We start from the raw sequence: 20,834 nt of genomic DNA, 5'->3' as shown, positions 1-20,834 counted from the left end.
TACGTTAATGCAAACCTGGTTCTAAAAAGGGGCGGTGGGAGACGGCAGAACCGGTTCTAGATCTATGATCGTGAATTCTTCGTGACAGCGTAACCCCTTCGCTGTTGCCTATCATCTAAGACGATCCTTGATTATTACCGAAATATTTCTAAAAGCTTTTTGAATAATCCTTTAAGATATTAATTTAATAGGAAATTCAGTCTCTCAGCCTTATCATCTTCTTGTTACTGCTCGTGACAAGAAAATTGCCAAAAAGGCCGAGACCACAGTTCGTACTCGCTCCTAAACAAAATGGGATTCATTAAGCTAACCGGATGCTTTGAAGCAAACAAGATTACTGTGATCTTAGGTAGCCTCGGGAGTAGGCGCAGCAAGTCTCGACGAAGGCAGCGCCAAAGTGGCTGTGGGAGTACTTGTAACCGCCGCGCCCGTTGGTTGCGACTCTAGTCCACCACCTAGCGGCACAAGACTAACCGGTGGCATATACTAAGACCGGTGACAACTAGTCCACAGGGGATCAACTTGCGTCATAACGTCTGGCACCTCGAGCCACGGGAGATAGTCATCGCGAATGATGCTACAATCATCCCCGGTCAAGCACTAAGACCCACCAACATACTGCTCCCAGGGGATTAGAGACATGTGATAGTCTCCGACCTAGTGCCGTTAGAACTCGGCGAGATTGAAAGGGTAAGCAGTCCCAATAATCGGGTATTTCGCGTTTCTATGCCTACGATACGATGTAATCGCTTCGGGAGCAACAGAAATAATGACATTTTCGTGCTCCCCACCACAGGGGCCACTAGGGTGAGCACGCTGGTTACTTCGTGCCTCGATGCTAGTAAAGGAAACGTAAACGCTTAGAGAGATGAAGGTATTGCCGTCAACGACGGCAGTATTGGGTCCATCTCCCGTTTGCGTTGCTAGAATGATCGTTCCGTTCTCCAGGCAGACAGCTCCAGTTGTGGTGACTGGCCAGTAAAATACGGTTGCTGTCCCTAGGAGATAATGACAATTATTGCATACATCAGGATCTGAGTAGTCTCTTGTTGTAGATGGGCAGCTTTCCGGCCTGATAGGATTATTGATGTCCCCCCAAACTTCAGTAGTGCCGGGGGAGTGAAATGCGCTCGACAGACTGCTATAAGTCTGCCAGATTGGAATGCATTCCTGGGTATTTAGCGTGCAGCTAGGAGTCGATAAGGGTGATCGGTAGACCAATGTAGTCGTGGTCTCGGTGACCATGGAAGAACTACATGGACCTGTACCTAGCCAGTACTCGGTGATGGATTCTCGAGGGCCTAGAGCACGTGTAGCCCCATCGCAGAGTGTGGTAACAGGACCGGTATGCGTATCGCGAAGGTCTTCACCCCGGACTTCGGTTGTACAAGCCCCGCTGCTCGTGAGATAGGATGAATAGATAGTGGACGTGAACGTTGCACCCAGGGACCATAGTCCACTAGCACGTCCGTTGAATTCAACCCATAATGCATTACAGGTGACAGCGGCTGCCCCGGGACCGTCTGTCGGGCCGTAGAAGTAGTTGGTTAACGTGGGCCAGAACACAGTCGTGTCGCACATGCTCAACCATTAGCTACTAGTAGAGCTGGTGGTGCACGTATCAGGTCCACCAGACTGAAGGATTGGGGTAGTAGGTGTTGCACTAGCATCTTGTCTTAGAATGACTGTTAGCTTGATTTAGAGTTGAGTTGATGAATCATAGAAGGAAAACATACCTGCTTTGGCAGACGCACCAATAAGAAATAGAAGAGCTATTACGGACGCCATTCTGCTCTCAGACGAAAGTACTAGTGGTGCTAGAGAGTGTAATAGATGAAGCAAAGCGGTGATATCGGCGTATTACTCGGGGATTTATATCTTGAGTAGTGGACCCTGTTGTCCACGGTTCCGTGCTCCCCGCTCAGCAATTGTCGGCAGGGAATCAAGCTACACGAAGCAATCTGCGATAATTCGTTTTGTTTCAAGTAAGCTGCATAAGTCGTGCAGATATTCCATGGAAATGTCACCCCAGGAACCCGGCGTACCTGCTGATACGACCACACATAGGCTGATGACCCACATATGCCAAGGCCCGAGTACGAGAATCTCTGGGCATGCGGCTCCCAAGAAATCTTCACATCAAGGTGAGTTGTGCAAACTTATAGAATTCGCACCGAGAGCCATGAAATTAAGAGTGGAGACGCGCTCAATATCGATCAAATTTTGCTTTTGAGGTTGTCAACCAAGTTAGAATGGGAGTTCTGGTCTGCTTCGATGGCTAAGACTATGGGGCCTTAAGACTCCGCTGAGGCCGATCGAAGCCAAGGGACCTCCATGCGGGTCTCACCATGCGGACCCTACGCTAGTCAAAAGAAGCATAGCCCATGATTTCAGTACGTCCAGTGCAATCATCCTACAACCAAAACGTGCCGCGGCTACAGGCCTCTGCTCAAACCGTTACCAAGTGTTGCTATAGCGACAAAAATGATCCCGGCGGGAGCACATAGCTTTAGAAGAAGAGCGATAATGAGCAGCAGATCAGTCCGATCGATATCTCTACTGCTTCCCTGCCTCAATAAACCAAGAATGAGTGGTTGTACCTATAAGCCGTGCCAGTGACCAACCTTAAAAGGTCAGCCTACCAATTTCGGCTGCTAACGGAGTAGGCGCTGGATCTATATTGACCGGACTGTCCATCAGAGCGAATGAATTTTGCGTGGATAACGAAGGAACGTGCAGCACGCAGTCGAACTTTAATTTAAACAAACTAGCGATGTTCTCATCTGCCTGTCGATTAGCCCCACTGGCCACCATCAACACTTTTTAGCCTGTTTGACTCCTTCGGCTCCAAAAATGCCGTGACAACGTGACTTAAAAACGTGATACGACCAGGAACTTGTCATTTGTGTCGAAAGAAATATTCTCGAAAATATTTTCAACCATGGCGGGAATAAGTGACGATGGTGACTTCATAGGTCATTGCGCCAATAGTATCATCCTGATACATAGTAAATAATCATTAATTGCGAAGCCTGGCGTGTCTCATAAATCACACAAAGCAATCTAGGAAGCCAAGTTCTGGCTATCCCACGGGAGGGTGTGGAGTCAGGGCTGACTACAGGTTAGGGTTTTCCGTTTACTATAGGGGAAAAAAAGTGGGTCCACCCTGACTTCAGGTTAACTTCTCACCCTGACTCCTTTGGTCTAGAGGCCTCTGATCGATCTGAAAATTCAGGAAGTTAAAATAGCATATATGAATTTGCCCCCATTCGCATCGGAGCTTGCACAGCCCTCTGGTTATCGAGAAAATGGTGATTGAAAATGCCGGGTTTTTCGAGATGTTTTGATGGGGTGCGGGAATCTGGAGGTGCGACCGGGGCCTGAGGCAGCCACTTGGTCACTGCGATAAGATAAGCGGGTCGTATCCTGACTTCATGTAAACTGCGCACCCCCACTGCCGAGGGCTACAGACATCTGATAGATCTGAAATTTACAGAGGTTATAATATAAAGTGTTTTATTCATCTTGGTCAATTTTTAGACTATATGAGCATATATATGTGGGGTGGAGGGCGATCAAAACTGGGAGATATTTTGATGGGGGACAAGAAAGGCTTGGCACTACAGTCAACACCACTCCCCATTCCCATTTCATATCTTTCAAACCATCCATGTTATTCACACTATATATGCCATTCATGGGATCCAGCCATTGGTTTTTTTCACCACATTCATGTTATTCACACTATATATGGCATTTATGCTGCTCACCATATTTATGTTATTCACCATATTCATGTTATTCACCACATTCATGTTATTCACCACATTCATGTTATTCACCACATTCATGTTATTCACCACATTCACGTTATTAAGCCATTAATATTGCTCCGCTATTCGTGTTGCTTACAATATTCATGTTATTCAGCCATTCATGTTGCTTACCACATTCACGGTATTCACCCATTCATGTTGCTCAGCTATTCGTGTTGCTTAGCACATTCATGTTATTCAGCTATTCCAACAATATATGCCATTCACGTTATTCAGCCATTCATGTTGCTTAGCTATTCGTGTTACTCACTATATTCATGTTATTTAGCCATTTCCAACATATATGCCATTCATATTGCTCACCACATTCATATTGCTCACCACATTCATATTGCTCACCATATTCATGTTATTCAGCCATTCAAACCATATTAGGCTAACTGTTATATATATATATGATGAATGCCGTGCTATATGAGCAATGAATGCCCTGGGATAGGCCGAGGTCCCTTCCTAGCTGGCCAATGGCGTGTTGAGCCTGCGTGGGCTGGGAATGGACTGAAATGGGATGACTGCCATGCCTGAACGGGCTGAAGGCGCTGCCTGGCTGGCCAATGAATGCCCTGCCTATGTGGGGAAATAGGTGGTTTGATGTGTCAATTTAACGCCTCGGGCTAAATTATGCAACGTCCATCTTCGTATTATATATATATTTAGTGCAAACAGGAGGGGTAACGGGGGCTGAAACGATGCCCCGTCGATATTAAAATTCTTCTTACACTAATTTGCCTGCACTCTTCGACTTAGCTTTTTCTCTAACTTTTCACTCTATTTATCCTTCACTGTTTTGTATCATTACTCGGCTACACTACTACAATGGAACATGAACTTTTTCATCAACCATCGAGTATCCCAATCCTCGTATGCAAGAAATGTGAGCTCGGAGTAAAGCCGGAGTTCATAATCAGGCACCTTCAAGGGCCATATCATCGGTTGAGTCAGGCAACTGCTCGTAGTATTTATACTTCCATACAACAGTGGGACCATATACAGGAATGCGACGAATGGCAGCCACTAACCGTGGTTAACACCCCAATCCCTAACTTACCAATCTATTCGGATGGTATATTATGCGAACAAGGCCAATTTTGCTAATTCGTTGCCCGAACGATTGGGACGATGCGATACCACTGGCGTGATCATCATAGCTGGGTTGCACCTACAAACCGCGGCGGTCGTCGGCGCTAACAAGGTCTATTAGCAGCTGAACAGCAGATTCAGCAATTCACCCGAACTATCCGTTGCCAGCGTGCGTTTCGCCAGGGGCCAGGATCGCACTATATTCGTGTTCAGACGCTCGGAGCAGAGGCCGTTCCCGAGGCCGATTCGTTAGCAACGCCTCACCTTTATGATCGTCTTATTGATCAGATCGAACGGGCATATACTAAAAGGGCAGAGCAGCCCCAGGTGATTGAGGCTAGCCAGCGAGACGAGACGAATCCATGGCTTCGGAGGACCCAATGGGCCGTCTATCTCCAAGGGATCAACCCGCACGACCTAGTGGACTGTGTCCGAGCCCCCGATCCCGAATCTCTCGATCAGACCGAGCAGGCTGCCTACGCAATATGGGATTCAATGGCCACTGTGGCTCGTATCAGCCAGTTGATCTGCACTAAAACGAGCCACACTATTCGGTGCGAGGCTGTTCGGACTGAGCGGGATCGCCTGCCCCATCAACCACTACAAGCATATATGGATGGTGAAGCTGTTAAGCGACACACGGTCCCATGGCAGCAGATTCTCATGTTTTTCACGCGCACGTAGGCCCCACACGACTGGGCTAGCCCCCACTATAAGTTGTCAAAACGCCAGCGAGTGGCATGGACCACACTATGGAGACTAGCCCAGCCAGGCCAGGGCATAGCAGGCCATTCCAACACAGGCCAGGGCAGTGAAGACCTGAGCAGTTCGGACCAAAGCAGTGTGCATTCAGGAAGTGATTCCGAGGACCAACAGGACCAAATCACTAGCGAATCCCCCCTATCCCACGGGGGTACCTGCAGTCTTTAAGACTGCAGGTTAGGGTTTTCCCTTTACTATGGGAGGAAAAGTGGGTCCGTCGTTAGACTGCAGGTTCTTTTCGTCGTTAGACTGCGAAGGTCTAGAGGCCTCGGATCGCTCTGAAAATTTAGGAAGTTAAAATGGCATATATGAATTTGCCACTATTGACATCGGAGTATGCACAGCCCTCTAGTTGTTGAGAAAATGGTGATTGAAAATGCCGGGTTTTTCGAGATGTTTTGATGGGGTGCGGGAATCTGGAGGTGCGACCGGGGCCTGAGGCAGCCACTTGGTCACCACGATAAGATAAGCGGGTCGCATCTTGACTTCATGTAAACTTCGCACCCCTACTGCCGAGGCCTACAGACCTCTGATCAATCTGAAATTTATAGAGGTTATAATATAGATCGCTTTATATATCTTAGCCACTTTTTACGCTATATGAATATATATATGTGGGGTGGAGGGTGATCAAAAATGGGAGATGTTTTGATGGGGAGCAAGAAAGGCTTGGCACTACAGCCATACAATACTCCCATTCCCATTATATGCCATTCATAGGATTCAGCCATTGATTTTTTTCACCACATTCACGTTGCTCACACTATATATAGCATTCAGGTTATTTAGCTATTCCTAAAAATATGCCATTCACACCATATATGCTATTCATGTTGCTTACCACATTCACGTTATTCACCTATTCATGTTATTCACCTATTCATGTTATTCACCTATTCATGTTATTCACCTATTCATGTTATTCACTATATTCATGTTATTCACCACATTCATATTATTCACCACATTCACGGTACTCACCCATTCATGTTGCTCAGCAATTCGTGTTGCTTACCACATTCAAGTTATTCACCTATTCATGTTATTCACCATATTCATGTTATTCACTGTTACGATCTGGAGATCGGATGGGGGAGTGGTCATGTGATAGTTTTTGCACCCATATGGTGTATCTTCTCTATTCCCTTTCTCTCTCCTTCTTCCTTCCCTATATTTAGAATTCTAGTTGAACGCACTCTTTTTTATCAAGACTTGGCTCGTAACATAATTCTAAACATCATTTTTCATTCACTAGACAGTTAACTGCACAGACCTTCATTATGATTGGTCTCGGTTCTGTCTAACCCCACTTCGTTCCTTGGCATCGTAGAGCCAAGACCCCGAACCGAACCTTATCCACCAACTAATCAGAATGGCTAGATCAAAGAGAACCACATCGCATCGTGGCCGACAGCCAGCTGTGCGCGACAACGAAGAAGAAGAAGTTGAAACACCTGACCTAGCAACTCCAACCCCTAATGCGAGAGTTGAGCAGGAAGAGGTCATCGATGACGACGATAAGGAAGAGGATCCCTCTTTACGTGAACACCTTAATACCCCCTCCAAGATAAGCTTCCACGAGCTCGCCGTCCGATACCGGGAGCTTGAAGGTGAACTCATATAGCTGAAGAAGAAGGTCGATGAGATAACTCTCGAACGGGATGAAGCTATTGCTTATTATGAACATGTAAGGCGGGAGCACGGCGCTTTGGCAATCCGTGTCCTCGCGTCATAGGAAGGACGGAATGTTGGCGCACCGACTGTGGAGGCCCGCATCTAGAAATCAGTGAAGATGCCAGATGCACCGATGCTAAGTGATGGCAAGCTTGTGCGATTTGAGACCTGGGAAACTACAATCAGACAGAAGCTTGAGGCGAACGCCGATCACTACCCACTCCCTATTCATCGACTGCTCTATGTCCAGAGCCGTTGCGAGGGTAAGGCCCAGTTACATATTGCACCCCGGATGAATCCCTCGGCGACTCTCCCTTATGTCGACTCTAATAATGTGATCTCTCACCTCCGAACTGTTTTCTCGAACCCGAACCGGAAGGCCGAAGCGTACACTGCATACCACAAATTAAAGATGAAACCGAAGGATGATTACGCCGACTTCCTCGCTAAGTTCATACAGCTTGCAGAAGAGGTAGGGGTAGTAGTGGAGAACCGAAAGCGTGACCTTCATTCGAAACTGCCATACCTTCTATAGTCTTAGGTGATATAGGCACTCCATAGCGAGGCAGTTCCGTTTGAGACTTTTACCCTCACCTGCTAGAGCATGTTACACGAGATCAACATTCAAATGGAAGCCAAGTCTAGGTCAGGAACCCGAGCCCGTACCTCGGGTGCAGGAGGAGGCACTACCTCCGCACCGAGTCAGACTCCCTCTATCCGTGTGAAGCGCGAAGGCTCGACTCAACCAACCACATTAACTACCGACGAACGACAGACCTTGATAAGAGAAGGACGTTGCTTCTCCTGCCGTGAGCAAGGACATATGACCCGCGACTGCCCGAAAAAGAAGACTGCGGTACTCGCTATATCAGCTATATCAACTACTTCTCCCCGTATGGTCGACCTCGAAGAGTTAGAGCATGACCGTGAGGATCCGGGAAAAGCTCCTGCCTAGGAAAAGTCTCCCTCTTAGGCGGAACAGAAGTGTCCCTTTATAGACTGAATTTACAGAAACTGCTTAGAAGTCCTAATAATAGCCTAGTGTTTAGTACCTAACTTATGCATAATGGACGTTCCTTCTCTATTTCAGCCCTTAGTGACACCGGAGCTAATGGTTCTATCTTTATCGATACTTCACTAGTGTTGTTACTTAGAAAACAATTCGGTCTTAATACTTTTAAACTAGATCATGAATGTCCGGTGGTTGGATTTAATGGTAAGAGAGCTCAACCAATCACACATGCCGTTATCCTCTCTCTTTGTGTGGATAGAAGGATTTGCAAGCAAGTCCCGATGCTAGTGGCCGATCTTGGTCGATATAACATTATCCTTAGGCGTATGTGGTTCGCCGAATATAACGTTCTTCTTAACTGTCGTCGTTATCGAATGATCTAGCCGAATAAAGCGTCGCTATTTAAGGAGGTGTCCCGTTAGATGGCCCTTCCTACACCTACCGAAATTCTGCGCAGACTAGCTGTCAACCCCGAACATCAGGTTAATACTAATAGGAGGGATCGTTTGTTTAAGGACTACGTTCCATCCTAGAGGCACCAAAGCATAGAGCGAAACCCGGAGAAACGAACGGATGGTACTCCGTCTACGACATAATCTACAAACCCGGCTATGATCGATATATAGGTAATTAGCCGTGTAGGATTCAATCGGCTACACACGAAAGCAGAAACCAAAGGGATCGAGGTTTTTTCAACATCACTCTATAAAATTGATCATATCTTAGAAGTGAAGACCTCGCAGCGCAACAATCGCGACCCTAAGATTAGTGAGATTAAACAAACGCTCCCTAGACAGTACCACGATCTTACAGATATGTTTTCGAAGAAGAAATCCGATAAACTCCCGCCGTACCGATCAGGTGTCGACCACGACATCATCCTTAAAGCTTAGGCACAGCCCGGATACTGTCCTCTCTACAAACTTTCACTCGATAAACTGATAGCCGCGAAGAAGTATATCACGGAGAACCTCGATAAGGGTTTTATCGAACCAAGTTCCGCTCCCTACGCTTCACCGATCCTGATAGCGAAGAAGCCTAATAAAGGTCTCCGGTTCTACGTGGATTTTCGAAAGTTAAATACAATCACTAAAAAAGATTGTTACCCGCTTCCCTTGATTAATAAGGCTCTATAACGAACGAGTACCGCGAAATTCTTCACAAAGCTCGATATTCGGTAAGGCTTCCACCGAATTCGACTCACTGCAAATGCCGAGGATCTAATAACGTTCCGAACCCGATACGGATCCTATAAATATAAGGTGATGCCTTTCGGACTTACCAATAGACCGGCTACCTTCTAGAGATTTATGAACGATGTTCTCCGTGAATGTATGGATGAGTACGCGATTGCATTCGTCGATAATATCCTGATCTATAGCCTAACCCTTAAGGAACATTAGTAGCACGTGCGTGAGGTTCTCTCTCGTCTACGAAAAGCCGGATTGTAGGTTACACTATCCAAGTGTGAATTCTCGGTCTAGCGAACCAAATTTCTCGGATTTATTGTCACTATAGAAGGCATCTCTATTAACCCTGAAAAGATTAAGGTAATCCTCGAATGGAGGCCCCCCGCAATAGTAAAAGGCGTACAGTCATTCCTTGGTTTCTGTAATTTCTACCGACGATTTATCGATAAGTATAGTTTGATTTCGAAACCACTACACTAGTTAACTCGCAAGGATACGCCTTACGAATGGTCTAATACTTACGAAACTGCGTTCCAGGAGTTAAAGAAGAGACTAATTTCCGCCCTAATCCTACGCCACTACGATCCTTCCTTACTTACTCGGGTCGAGACCGATACCTCCGACGGAGTTATCGGAGCTGCACTTACACAATACCATAGCGAAAGTGAAAGCTAGCATCCTATTACATTCTTCTCAAAAACCATGCAGACTGCGGAACGAAATTACGAGATTCGGGATAAAGAGCTTCTCGCTATTATCCGTGCACTCCAGGAATGGCGGCCCGAACTCGAAGGACTCTCTCGAAAGGATCGGTTTAAAATCCTTACTGATCATCAGTCTTTAGAATACTTTATAACTACGCGACAAATGAACTAGAGGCAGGCTCGATAGAGCGAATTCCTTTCCCAGTTCCACTTCGTGATCAAATATCGTCTAGGAAAGAACAACATAATCGCGGACGTGCTCTCACGGAAAGATACCCCGTGTGTTGATAGAGGGCGTCACCTCACTATGCTTCCGAGTGACTGTTTAGAAAAAGGAGTCTACCCGTAGATTGCACCAGTTGAGGTATTCGTACCTGATGAAATTATTAAACGAGTGAAATTTATGAACCAAACTAGCTCTGAACTCGACAGTTTCCGACATATAGCCCGTGAAGGAAGTGATTCGCGATGGACATTATAGGGCGACCTACTGTTATTTAACGGCCGACTTGAAATACCTGATAAAGACGATCTCCGAGCACGATTACTTGATGATATTCACCGCCAACCTCTGACCGCACATCCCGGCATCGAGAAGTTAAAAAAGCTGGTCTTAGCCCGGTATCACTAGCCTGGCTAGGCAACCGATGTGAAGAGATATATCGATAACTGTCTAGTGTGCAAACGAACAAAGGCCTGGAGAGACCGGACCCCTGGACTTCTTCACCCACTAGAGATACCGAACAGACCATGGGAGCATATCACAATGGACTTTCGATCATTCCCTAAGGATAAAAACGGGTTTGATGTAGTATTTGTTGTTGTGGACCGTTTAACCAAGAGACCGATATCAATCCCCTACTATAAGGATACCGATGCGAAGAAGATAGCTCGTTTGTTTATGAACTATGTAATCCGAACCACTAGCATCCCCTCCTCTATCGTGTCGGATCGAGGTGGTTAGTTTGTCTCTGAGTTCTAGACTGAATTCTGTCGAATCCTTGGTATTAAGAGGAAGTTGTCTACGGCCTACTATCCCTAAACCGATAGGCAAAGTGAAATTGCAAATCAGTATATAGCGTAACGGCTCCGCCTATACATCGAACATAATCAAGACGACTAGTCAGACTACCTTCTAATAGTGGATTTCGCGGCATCAATTCTCCCGTAGAGCACGACTAAGATATCACCATTCTTTACGGAACGAGGGTATGATCCTATGATATCGTTTGACTAGAAAGACCGCGGTCACTTAACGTTAAGCGAGCGAGAAGCTTCGGACATGCTTACTCGGCTACACGATATCTGGTAGGAAGTGAAAAAACAAGCATTAGATTCCCAGCAACTACAGATCCGGCAGGCGAATAAGCACCGCCGAGAAGAAGATTTCAACGTGGGCGACGAGGTGTTTGTTATAACGAAGGACTGGCTCCATGATCGTCCTAGCCGGAAGCTCTCGCACACCGCTAGTGGACCATACAAGATCATCGAAAAGGTGGGAAATGCATATAAGGTCGATCTACCACCGTCTATCAGAGTGTACCTAGTCTTCAACCCGAGCAAGCTCCGTAAGGCCGCTACTACGGAACCTCTTAATTAACAGCATGTCGATCCCCCTCCACCGATCCAGGTTGGAGAATCTGATGAATGGGAGGTTGATAAAATCATAGATTCAAGACTACATTACCGGAAATTGCAGTATCGAGTCCAGTGGCTCGGTCATAACCTCGATCTTCAATAGTATCCTGCGAGCAATTTCAAAAACGCGGCAGCAAAGATCGAGAGGTTTCATGAAGCTTACCCTACTAAGCCAGGACCTCCACTGCGTCTATAGAATTGGATGGAGGCTGCTATGGACGATAGGATACTTGATAACCATGTTGACGATGATAAGCCCTGCATTCAGGGACTGAATGCACTTTTACCCAGGGGTGATGTTACGATCTGGAGATCGGATGGGGGAGTGGTTATGTGATAGTTTTTGCACCCATATGGTGTATCTTCTCTCTTCCCTTTCTCTCTCCTTCTTCCTTCCCTATGTTTAGAATTCTAGTTGAACGCACTCTTTTTCATCAAGACTTGGCTCGTAACATTCACCATATTCATGTTATTCACCACATTCATGTTATTCACCTATTCATGTTATTCACCACATTCATGTTATTCACCACATTCATGTTATTCACCACATTCACGGTACTCACCCATTCATATTGCTCAGCTATTCGTGTTGCTTACCACATTCAAGTTATTCAGCCATTCATATTGCTTACCACATTCATGTTATTCAGCTATTTATGTTGCTTACCACATTCATGTTATTCACCACATTCACGGTACTCGCCTATTCATGTTGCTTAGCTATTCGTGTTGCTTACCACATTCATGTTATTCAGCTATTCCCACCATATATGCTATTTATGTTGCCTAGCCATTCATGTCGCTCACCACATTCACATTGCTCACCACATTTATATTGCTTACCATATTCATGTTATTCAGCCATTTAACCAATATTAGGCTAAGGGCCCTTCCTAGCTGGCCAATGGGCTGCTGAGCCTGCCTGGGCCGAGAATAGACTGAAATGGGATCACTGCTATGCCTGGTGGCTAATCAATGCCTTGGGCTGAGCTGAATGCCCTGCCCGGCCGGCTAATGGCGTGTTGAGCCTACGTGGGCAGTGAATACCCTGCATGGCTGGCCAATGGCGTGTTGAGCCTGTGTGGGCAGTGAATACCCTGCCTAGGCCGAGAATGGACTGAAATGGGATGACTGCCATCTCCAAATAGGGTGAGGGCCCTTCCTGGCCGGCCAATGGCGTGTTGAGCCTGTGTGGGCAATGAATGCCCTGCCTGGCTGGCCAATAGTGTGTTGAGCCTGTGTGGGCAGTTAATGCTCTGTATGGCTGGCTAATGGGTTGCTGAGCCTTCCTAGGCCGAGATTAGACTGAAATGGGATGACTGCTATGCCTGAATAGGCTGAATGCTCTGCCTATGTGCCTCCGCCTCGCACAGAAATTCAAAACACAGATCCTCCACCCCTCATCTTCTCCCTCACACACATCCCCCCACATAGAGATTCAACACACACATCCCTCACGATCTATATAGGTTATATAGGCAAAGCATAGACTGAAATGGGATGACTGCCCTGCCTAGGTGAGCTGAGGGCCAGCCTATGTGGCTAATGGCAGCCCTACATAAGTGGGGAATCAATGGTTGACCTGTCAATCTAAGGCCCGGGCCGAAATGCACTATGTCGATTATCGTATTCTATATATAGTTTTTGCAGGTGGGGTAACGGGGGCTGAAACGATCCCCCGCCTATATTAAAATCCTTCTTATACTAACCTGCCTGCCCTTTCCACTCTGCTTTTACTCTCACTTTCATCATAGTTATCCTTCACTGTTTTATGTTATTACTTACCCCCACTACCACAATGGAACATCAGCTTTTTCACCAGCCATTAACCACGCCCGTGATTGTATGCAAGCTATGTGAATATGGTATTCGACCAAAAGAGGTTTTTCGACATCTCCAATCCGTGAATCACCGGATCCCTAAGCCGAAAGCATGCCAGATTGCCGAGGGAGTTCAGAAATGGGATCGTACGGCGGAATGTGATGAATGGCAGCCACCATTAGTGGTTAACCAACCAGTTCCAAACCTGCCTGTTTACTCAGATGGTATTTTATGTGAGCAAGGCCCGTTTTGCCATTTTATCGCCCGGAGTATTGGAACTATGCGAAACCACTGGCGTGATCAGCATAGCTGGGTCGCACCTATACACCGGGGTGGCCGTCGGCGCCAGCAGAATTCTTCGGTAGCGGAGCAACAAGTCCAACAATTCACTCGAATCGTCCGATGTCAACGTGCGTTTAATCACGGGCTAGGGTCCTATTACATCCGCGTTCAAACCCTCGGAGTTGACGCCATTACCGAGGCCGATTCGGTAGCAACGCCTCACCTTCATGATCGTCTTATTGATCAGATCGAACGGGCATATACTGAAAGGGCAGAGCAGCCCCAGATAATCGAGGCTAGCCAACGAGACGAGACGAATCCATGGCTTCGGAGGACCCAGTGGGCCGTCTATCTTCAAGGGATTAACCCGCAGGACCTCGTGGACTGCGTCCGTGCCCCCGATCCCGAAGCGCCCGATCAGACCGAGCAGGCCGCCTATACAATTTGGAATTCAATGGCTACTGTAGCTCGCATCAGCCAGTTGATCTGCACCAAAACGAGCCACACGATTCGGTGCGAGGCTGTTCGGACTGAGCGGGATCGCCTGCCACATCAACCACTCCAAGCATATATGGATGGTGATAATGTTAAGCGACACACGGTCCCATGGCAGCAGATTCTCATGTTTTTCACGCGCACGCAGGCCCCACATGATTGGGCTAGCCCCCACTACAGGTTTTCCAAACGCCAGCGAGCGGCATGGGCCACTTTATGGAGACTAGCCCAGGCAGAGCTTAGTGCCTCACCCATCGTAGGCCAGGGCAGAGCAGGCCATTCCAACGCCGGCCAGGGCAGGGCAGGCCATTCCAACACAGGCCAGGGCAGGGCAGGCCATTCCAACGCCGGCCAGGCCAACACAGGGCATTCCAACACAGGGCAGGCTAACACAGGCCATTCCAACGCCGGCCAGGGCAGTCAAGACCTGAGCAGTTCGGACCAAAGCAGTATGCATTCAGGAAGTGATTCCGAGGACCAACAGGACCAAATCACTAGCGAATCTCCCTTTCAGCTCACTCCCCTTGACTCCGCCTGTCTCGACTTTTGCATTGAGCTGTTAAACCACCGAACTAAGGTCGAGGACTATGAGAGCGCGCTCGTCTGCGCTAGCGCGGTGCTTGGACGTGGAGAGGCAGGCTGGGGCACTGCCCAGAGCTATCCTCCAATCTTGTCAAAAGTGATTAAGATTGCTCGGTTTATGGTGGTCCACAAAGCATTAAAGCTAGACCCAACGGCCGAGAAGATGATCCACCAACTAGCTACGCATCAGATGGCTGGCGAATGGGATACAGAGAGTCCGTTAGATTCACCTGATTTCACGTTTTTAACGCAAACAACGGACGATTCGTTTTACAACTTTGACAGTGGCCTAGATCAGGGCACATCTCCGTCATCGCACTTTATTCAGTTCAGCCAGGGCCACACACAGGGCCACCGCCAACGATCATTCCGGGAGTGGGTGACCGAGATGGTCAGCCAGTTTATGGTCCGCGGCACTAACAGTCCAATGCAGTGGCTGTTAGATCTACGCACCTACGGCTTGAAGATCCATTATAACAGCACCGCCACAGGCCATGTTGGCTGGATGAACCAAGACCAGCTGTTATATCAACACTACAGTTTCACTATGGGTGACTTCCGCGGCTTTACCCACGGCCTCGTAAGCTCCACACGCCAGATACTACACGAAGAGCTCCTGTTTAGTCAGGCTAGCTCAGTTCCCACGATCCCGTGGCAGGCTATCTATGATGATCCCACCGAGACCGCGCACGGGTGGAGCTTTCTGAAAGACACTCGCACGGTATGGCCTGTGGCCGGTAGCGAATGGATGGTGAATCGGGTCCGAAACGAGAGACCACTCCAGCATCGTTTCATCGAGTCTAGTGCCGGCCGGCTCCGAATGTCGAATGTGCACAGTTATCTTCAACGGGTAGTCCATTTCCGCGAGAAACTAGCTCTTGCTATTCACGTCAGCGGAGGCCAGCCTGCACGGGCACCAGAGCTGTTAAGCATTCGGCACTACAATACTAATAGTGGAGGCCACCGGAATGTGTTTGTCGAAGATGGTCTGGTAGCGTTTGTTACGCAGTACCACAAAGGGTTTTATAGTACGAACGACGTGAAGGTTATTCATCGGTATCTACCCCGGGAAGTAGGTGAGCTAGTGGTTTGGTATCTATGGCTAGTGCTGCCGTTTGTGGAGAGATTGGAGGCGTACACACAGAAGGTGCGCGGGGAGGCATCTAATGCTGAGACGACTGGGTACGTTGAATATATATATGCCCCCATCACACACACACCCAACACACCCAACACGCAGATCAACACAGAGATCAACACAGAGATCAACACAGAGATCAACACACAGTTCAACACAGAGATCAAACATATATATATATATGCCCCCGCTCTATCCCACGGGGGGGGGCGAACTCTGGCAGAGTTCGCTGTTAGGGCTTCCGGTTCCCGTCTACGATTGGCGGAAAAAGAAGTGGGCCCCGCCTGGGTTCAGTCTAACTTGCGACCTAGGGTTCAGGGTCCAAATCACCCCCGTTCCGTCTATAAATTTGCATAGTTCTAAGCGAGCATAGATATTATCTCCCATTTCGATCTTAGCCGCGCCGGCGTACTAGTTGTGGAGAACCTGGCGATTGAAAATCGGAGATGTTTTGATGGGGTGCGGGTAAGGAACTTGGCGGGGTTGCGACCGCGGCCTTAGGCATCACTTCCGCAATTAACGGAGGAGCATGGGCCGTCGTATCACCTTAACTATCTCCGTCGACCGGGATCAGGGGAGTTAGTAGATAGATGATTTGGGGGTTGGATCCGATCCCCAGTTACGGTCGGAATGACTTTAAAACAATTTTACCGTAGACTTTGTGTTGAACATTCACCACATTCACGCACGCACTACTATACATATATCATTATCAGCCGAATCCACTTCTATTTTTAATAATGGAACATGAACTTTTTCACCGGCCGTCGACCGACCCAGTTATCGTCTGTAAACGATGCGAGCATGCTGTGAGACCGCGAGAGGTCTTGAGACATCTTCAATCACCCTACTATCGGCTTCCTATGCCGACTGCCCGCCGTATTAGCGACGTGATTTAACGTTGGGACCGTGCAGAGCAATACGACGAATGGCAAGCTGTGACCGTAGTCACGGTCCCAATCCCCAATCTACCGGTATATCCGGATGGTATGTTATGCGAGAAGGGCCAGTTCTGTGGTTTTATCGCGAGGACCGCTGGGACTATGCGCAAGCACTGGCGTGAACAGCATCACTGGGTCGCACCGGCAAACCGTAGCGGCCGTAGGAAACCGCTAGGTCTATCGGTCGCCGAGCAGCATCTTTAGCAATCCACCCGAGTCGTCTAATGCCAGCGCGCATTTGTCTAGGGCCTAGGATCTTATTACATTCGCGTTTAGACGCTCGGGGCCGAGGCGATCCCCGCGGCCGATCCGTCACTAGCATCCGAGGTTAGCGATCGGCTCATAGATCAGATCGAACGGGCCTATACCGAAAGGAATGCGCTACCCTAGCTGATTGAGGCCGGCTAGCGAGACGAGGCGAATCCATGGCTTCGCCGGACCCAGTGGGCCGTATATCTTTAGGGGATTAACCCGTAGGACCTCGTGGACTGCGTCCGTGCCCCCGATCCCGAAGCGCCCGATCAGACCGAGCAGGCCGCCTATACAATTTGGAATTCAATGGCCACTGTAGCTCGCATTAGCTAGTTGATCTGCACTAAAACGAGCCACACGATTCGGTGCGAGGCTGTTCGGACTGAGTGGGATCGCCTGCCACATTAACCACTACAAGCATATATGGATGGTGATAATGTTAAGCGACACACGGTCCCATGGCAGCAGATTCTTATGTTTTTCACGCGCACGCAGGCCCCACATGATTGGGCTAGCCCACACTACAGGTTTTCCAAACGCCAGCGAGCGGCATGGGCCACTTTATGGAGACTAGCCCAGGCAGAGATTAGTGCCTCACCCATCGTAGGCCAGGGCAGAGCAGGCCATTCCAACGCCGGCCAGGGTAGGGCAGGCCATTCTAACGCCGGCCAGGCCAACATAGGGCATTCCAACACAGGGCAGGCCAACACAGGCCATTCTAACACAGGCCATTCCAACGCCGGCCAGGGCAGTGAAGACCTGATTAGTTCGGACCAAAGTAGTATGCATTCAGGAAGTGATTCCGAGGACCAACGGGACCAAATCACTAGTGAATCTCCCTTTCAGCTCACTCCCCTTGACTCCGCCTGTCTAGATTTTTGTATTGAGCTATTGAACCACCGAACTAAGGTCGAGGACTATGAGAGCGCGCTTATCTGTGCTAGCGCGGTGCTTGGACGTGGGGAGGTAGGCTGGGGCACTGCCTAGAGCTATCCCCTAATCTTGTTAAAAGTGATTAAGATTGCCCGGTTTATGGTGGTCCATAAAGTATTAAAGCTAGACCTAACGGCCGAGAAGATGATCTACTAACTAGCTACGCATCAGATGGCTGGCGAATGGGATATAGAGAGTCCGTTAGATTCGCCTGATTTCACGTTTCTAACGTAAATAACGGACGATTGGTTTTACAACGATAACGATGGAGATCAGGGGGTAGTATAGTCATCGCACTTTATGCAGTTTAGCCAGGGCCACACATAGGGCCACCGCCAACGATCATTCCGGGAGTGGGTGACCGAGATGGTCAGCCAGTTTATGGTCCGCGGTACTAATAGTCTAATGTAGTGGCTGTTAGATCTACGCACCTACGGCTTGAAGATCTATTATAATAGCACCACCACAGGCCATGTTGGCTGGATGAACCAAGACCAGCTGTTATATCAACAGTATAGTTTCACTATGGGTGATTTCCGCGGCTTTACACACGGCCTCGTGAGCTCTACACGCCAGATACTACACGAAGAGCTCCTGTTTAGTCAGGCTAGCTCAGTTCCTACGATCCCGTGGCAGGCTATCTATGATGATCCCACCGAGACCGCGCACGGGTGGAGCTTTCTAAAAGACACCCGTACGGTATGGCCTATAGCCGGTAGCGAATGGATGGTGAATCGGGTCCGAAACGAGAGACCACTCCAGCATCGTTTCATCGAGTCTAGTGCCGGCCGACTCCGAATGTCGAATGTGCACAGTTATCTCTAACCTACGGGAGGGGGCCCAGTCAGGCTGACTGGGGATTAGGGCTTTTGCTTTACTATGGGAGAAAAAAAGTGGGGGGGGGCTGACTGGGAATTAACTGCTCACCCTGACTGGCGAGGCCCAGCGGCCTCCGATCGGTCTCAAAATTTGGGAAGTTCTAATAGACCACGTTCAATATCCCCCGTTCACATCTGAGCCGACCCGGGGTCCTAGTGGTCGAGCAAATAGCGATCAAAGATCGGAGATGTTTTTGGTGGGGTACGGGGGATCTAGAGGTGCGACCGAGGCCTGAGGCAGCGACTCGGTCACCACGATAAGATAAGCGGGTCGCATCCTGACTACAGGTCAACTACGCACCCCCACTGCCGAGGGCTACAGACCTCGGATGGATCTGAAAATTGATAGAGATTGTAATATAGAGTGTTTAGTATATGTAAGCCACTTTTTAGATTAAACGAGCATATATCTATGGGGTGGAGGGTGATCAAAAATGGGAGATGTTTTGATGGGGTGCGGGTACCGGTGGAGGTCGGCCACGGTCGCGACCGCGGCCTGAGGCATCACGCCCAGGGTTTAGGATGAATCGTATCACCTCCAGTATCTCAGTCTACAAGGATCAGGGGAGGTTACAAATTATTTCGGGGGTCTGATGAGGTCCCCAGTCATTACCAGAAGATATTCCAACTATTTGTACCCCATACTTAGTGTTCAATATCCATTGCATGATTACCATCACTACCACTTTTAGAGATACACATTTCGTCGTAGGAGATTCACGAGATTCAATCAACAATGGAACATCAACTTTTTCACCGACCATCGACTGTGCCGGTTCTCGTTTGCAAGAAATGTGCTTCTGGTATCAGACCAAAGCAAGTGATTGCCCATCTTCAGGGCACATATCATCATATGAGTTTACCAAACGCACGTGTGATCGGCCGAGCTATTCAGGACTGGGATGGTATCGAGGCGTGCGATCAATGGGACCCCCCGAATTTCATCAGCACCCCGATTCCTATCCCACGGGGGTACCTGGAGTCACGGTGACTCCAGGTTAGGGTTTTTCTTTTACTATGGGAGGAAAAGTGGGTCCATACCCTGACTTCAGGTTAACTTCTCACCCTGACTCCTTTGGTCTAGAGGCCTCTGATCGATCTGAAAATTTAGGAAGTTAAAATGGCGTATATGAATTTGCCCCTATTTGCTCCGGAGCATGCACAGCCCTCTGGTTGTCGAGAAAATGGTGATTGAAAATGTCGGGTTTTTCGAGATGTTTTGATGGGGTGCGGGAATCTGGAGGTGCGACCGGGGCCTGAGGCAGCCACTTGGTCACCACGATAAGATAAGCGGGTCGCATCCTGACTTCAGGTAAACTTCGCACCCCCACTGCCGAGGGCTACAGACCTCTGATGGATCTGAAATTTGCAGAGGTTATAATATAGAGTGATTTATTTATCTCTGTTAATTTTTAGAATATAGGAGCATATATATGTGGGGTGGAGGGTGATCAAAAATGGGAGATGTTTTGATGGGGGACAAGAAAGGCTTGGCACTACAGCCATACAATACTCCCATTCCCATATCATATCTTTCAAACCATCCATGTTATTCACACTATATATGCCATTCATGGGATCCAGCCATTGGTTTTTTTCACCACATTCATGTT

General features: G+C 48.3%; 6 protein-coding genes across 6 annotated transcripts; 5 read left to right on the top strand and 1 right to left on the bottom strand.

Annotated features, from left to right (window-relative positions):
- Positions 1 to 666: 666 nt before the first annotated feature.
- Positions 667 to 1,581, bottom strand: N7529_005444 (uncharacterized protein; the record flags this gene model as incomplete). The annotated part of the gene is made up of 1 exon (XM_057240971.1): positions 667 to 1,581. The coding sequence occupies one exon, from the start codon at positions 1,579 to 1,581 to the stop codon at positions 667 to 669; it is 915 nt and encodes a 304-aa protein (XP_057096330.1).
- Positions 1,582 to 2,082: 501 nt separating this feature from the next.
- N7529_005443 (uncharacterized protein) lies at positions 2,083 to 2,298 on the top strand (the record flags this gene model as incomplete). Its single annotated transcript, XM_057240970.1, has 2 exons — positions 2,083 to 2,144; positions 2,166 to 2,298. The coding sequence occupies 2 exons, from the start codon at positions 2,083 to 2,085 to the stop codon at positions 2,296 to 2,298; spliced, it is 195 nt and encodes a 64-aa protein (XP_057096329.1).
- Positions 2,299 to 4,896: 2,598 nt separating this feature from the next.
- On the top strand, positions 4,897 to 5,600 carry N7529_005442 (uncharacterized protein; the record flags this gene model as incomplete). Its single annotated transcript, XM_057240969.1, has 2 exons — positions 4,897 to 5,028; positions 5,085 to 5,600. 2 exons carry the CDS (start codon positions 4,897 to 4,899, stop codon positions 5,598 to 5,600), a joined length of 648 nt encoding a protein of 215 aa, XP_057096328.1.
- An 8,097-nt stretch (positions 5,601 to 13,697) lies between these two features.
- Positions 13,698 to 16,574, top strand: N7529_005441 (uncharacterized protein; the record flags this gene model as incomplete). The annotated part of the gene is made up of 1 exon (XM_057240968.1): positions 13,698 to 16,574. The coding sequence occupies one exon, from the start codon at positions 13,698 to 13,700 to the stop codon at positions 16,572 to 16,574; it is 2,877 nt and encodes a 958-aa protein (XP_057096327.1).
- Positions 16,575 to 17,833: 1,259 nt separating this feature from the next.
- On the top strand, positions 17,834 to 18,397 carry N7529_005440 (uncharacterized protein; the record flags this gene model as incomplete). Its single annotated transcript, XM_057240967.1, has 1 exon — positions 17,834 to 18,397. One exon carries the CDS (start codon positions 17,834 to 17,836, stop codon positions 18,395 to 18,397), a length of 564 nt encoding a protein of 187 aa, XP_057096326.1.
- Positions 18,398 to 18,868: 471 nt separating this feature from the next.
- N7529_005439 (uncharacterized protein) lies at positions 18,869 to 19,168 on the top strand (the record flags this gene model as incomplete). Its single annotated transcript, XM_057240966.1, has 1 exon — positions 18,869 to 19,168. One exon carries the CDS (start codon positions 18,869 to 18,871, stop codon positions 19,166 to 19,168), a length of 300 nt encoding a protein of 99 aa, XP_057096325.1.
- Positions 19,169 to 20,834: the final 1,666 nt, after the last annotated feature.

This window comes from Penicillium soppii (genome assembly GCF_028829465.1).
Source record: "Penicillium soppii strain IBT 18220 chromosome Unknown utg000005l, whole genome shotgun sequence".
NCBI lineage: Eukaryota > Fungi > Ascomycota > Eurotiomycetes > Eurotiales > Aspergillaceae > Penicillium > Penicillium soppii.
This window is presented reverse-complemented; position numbering and strand designations above follow the sequence as displayed.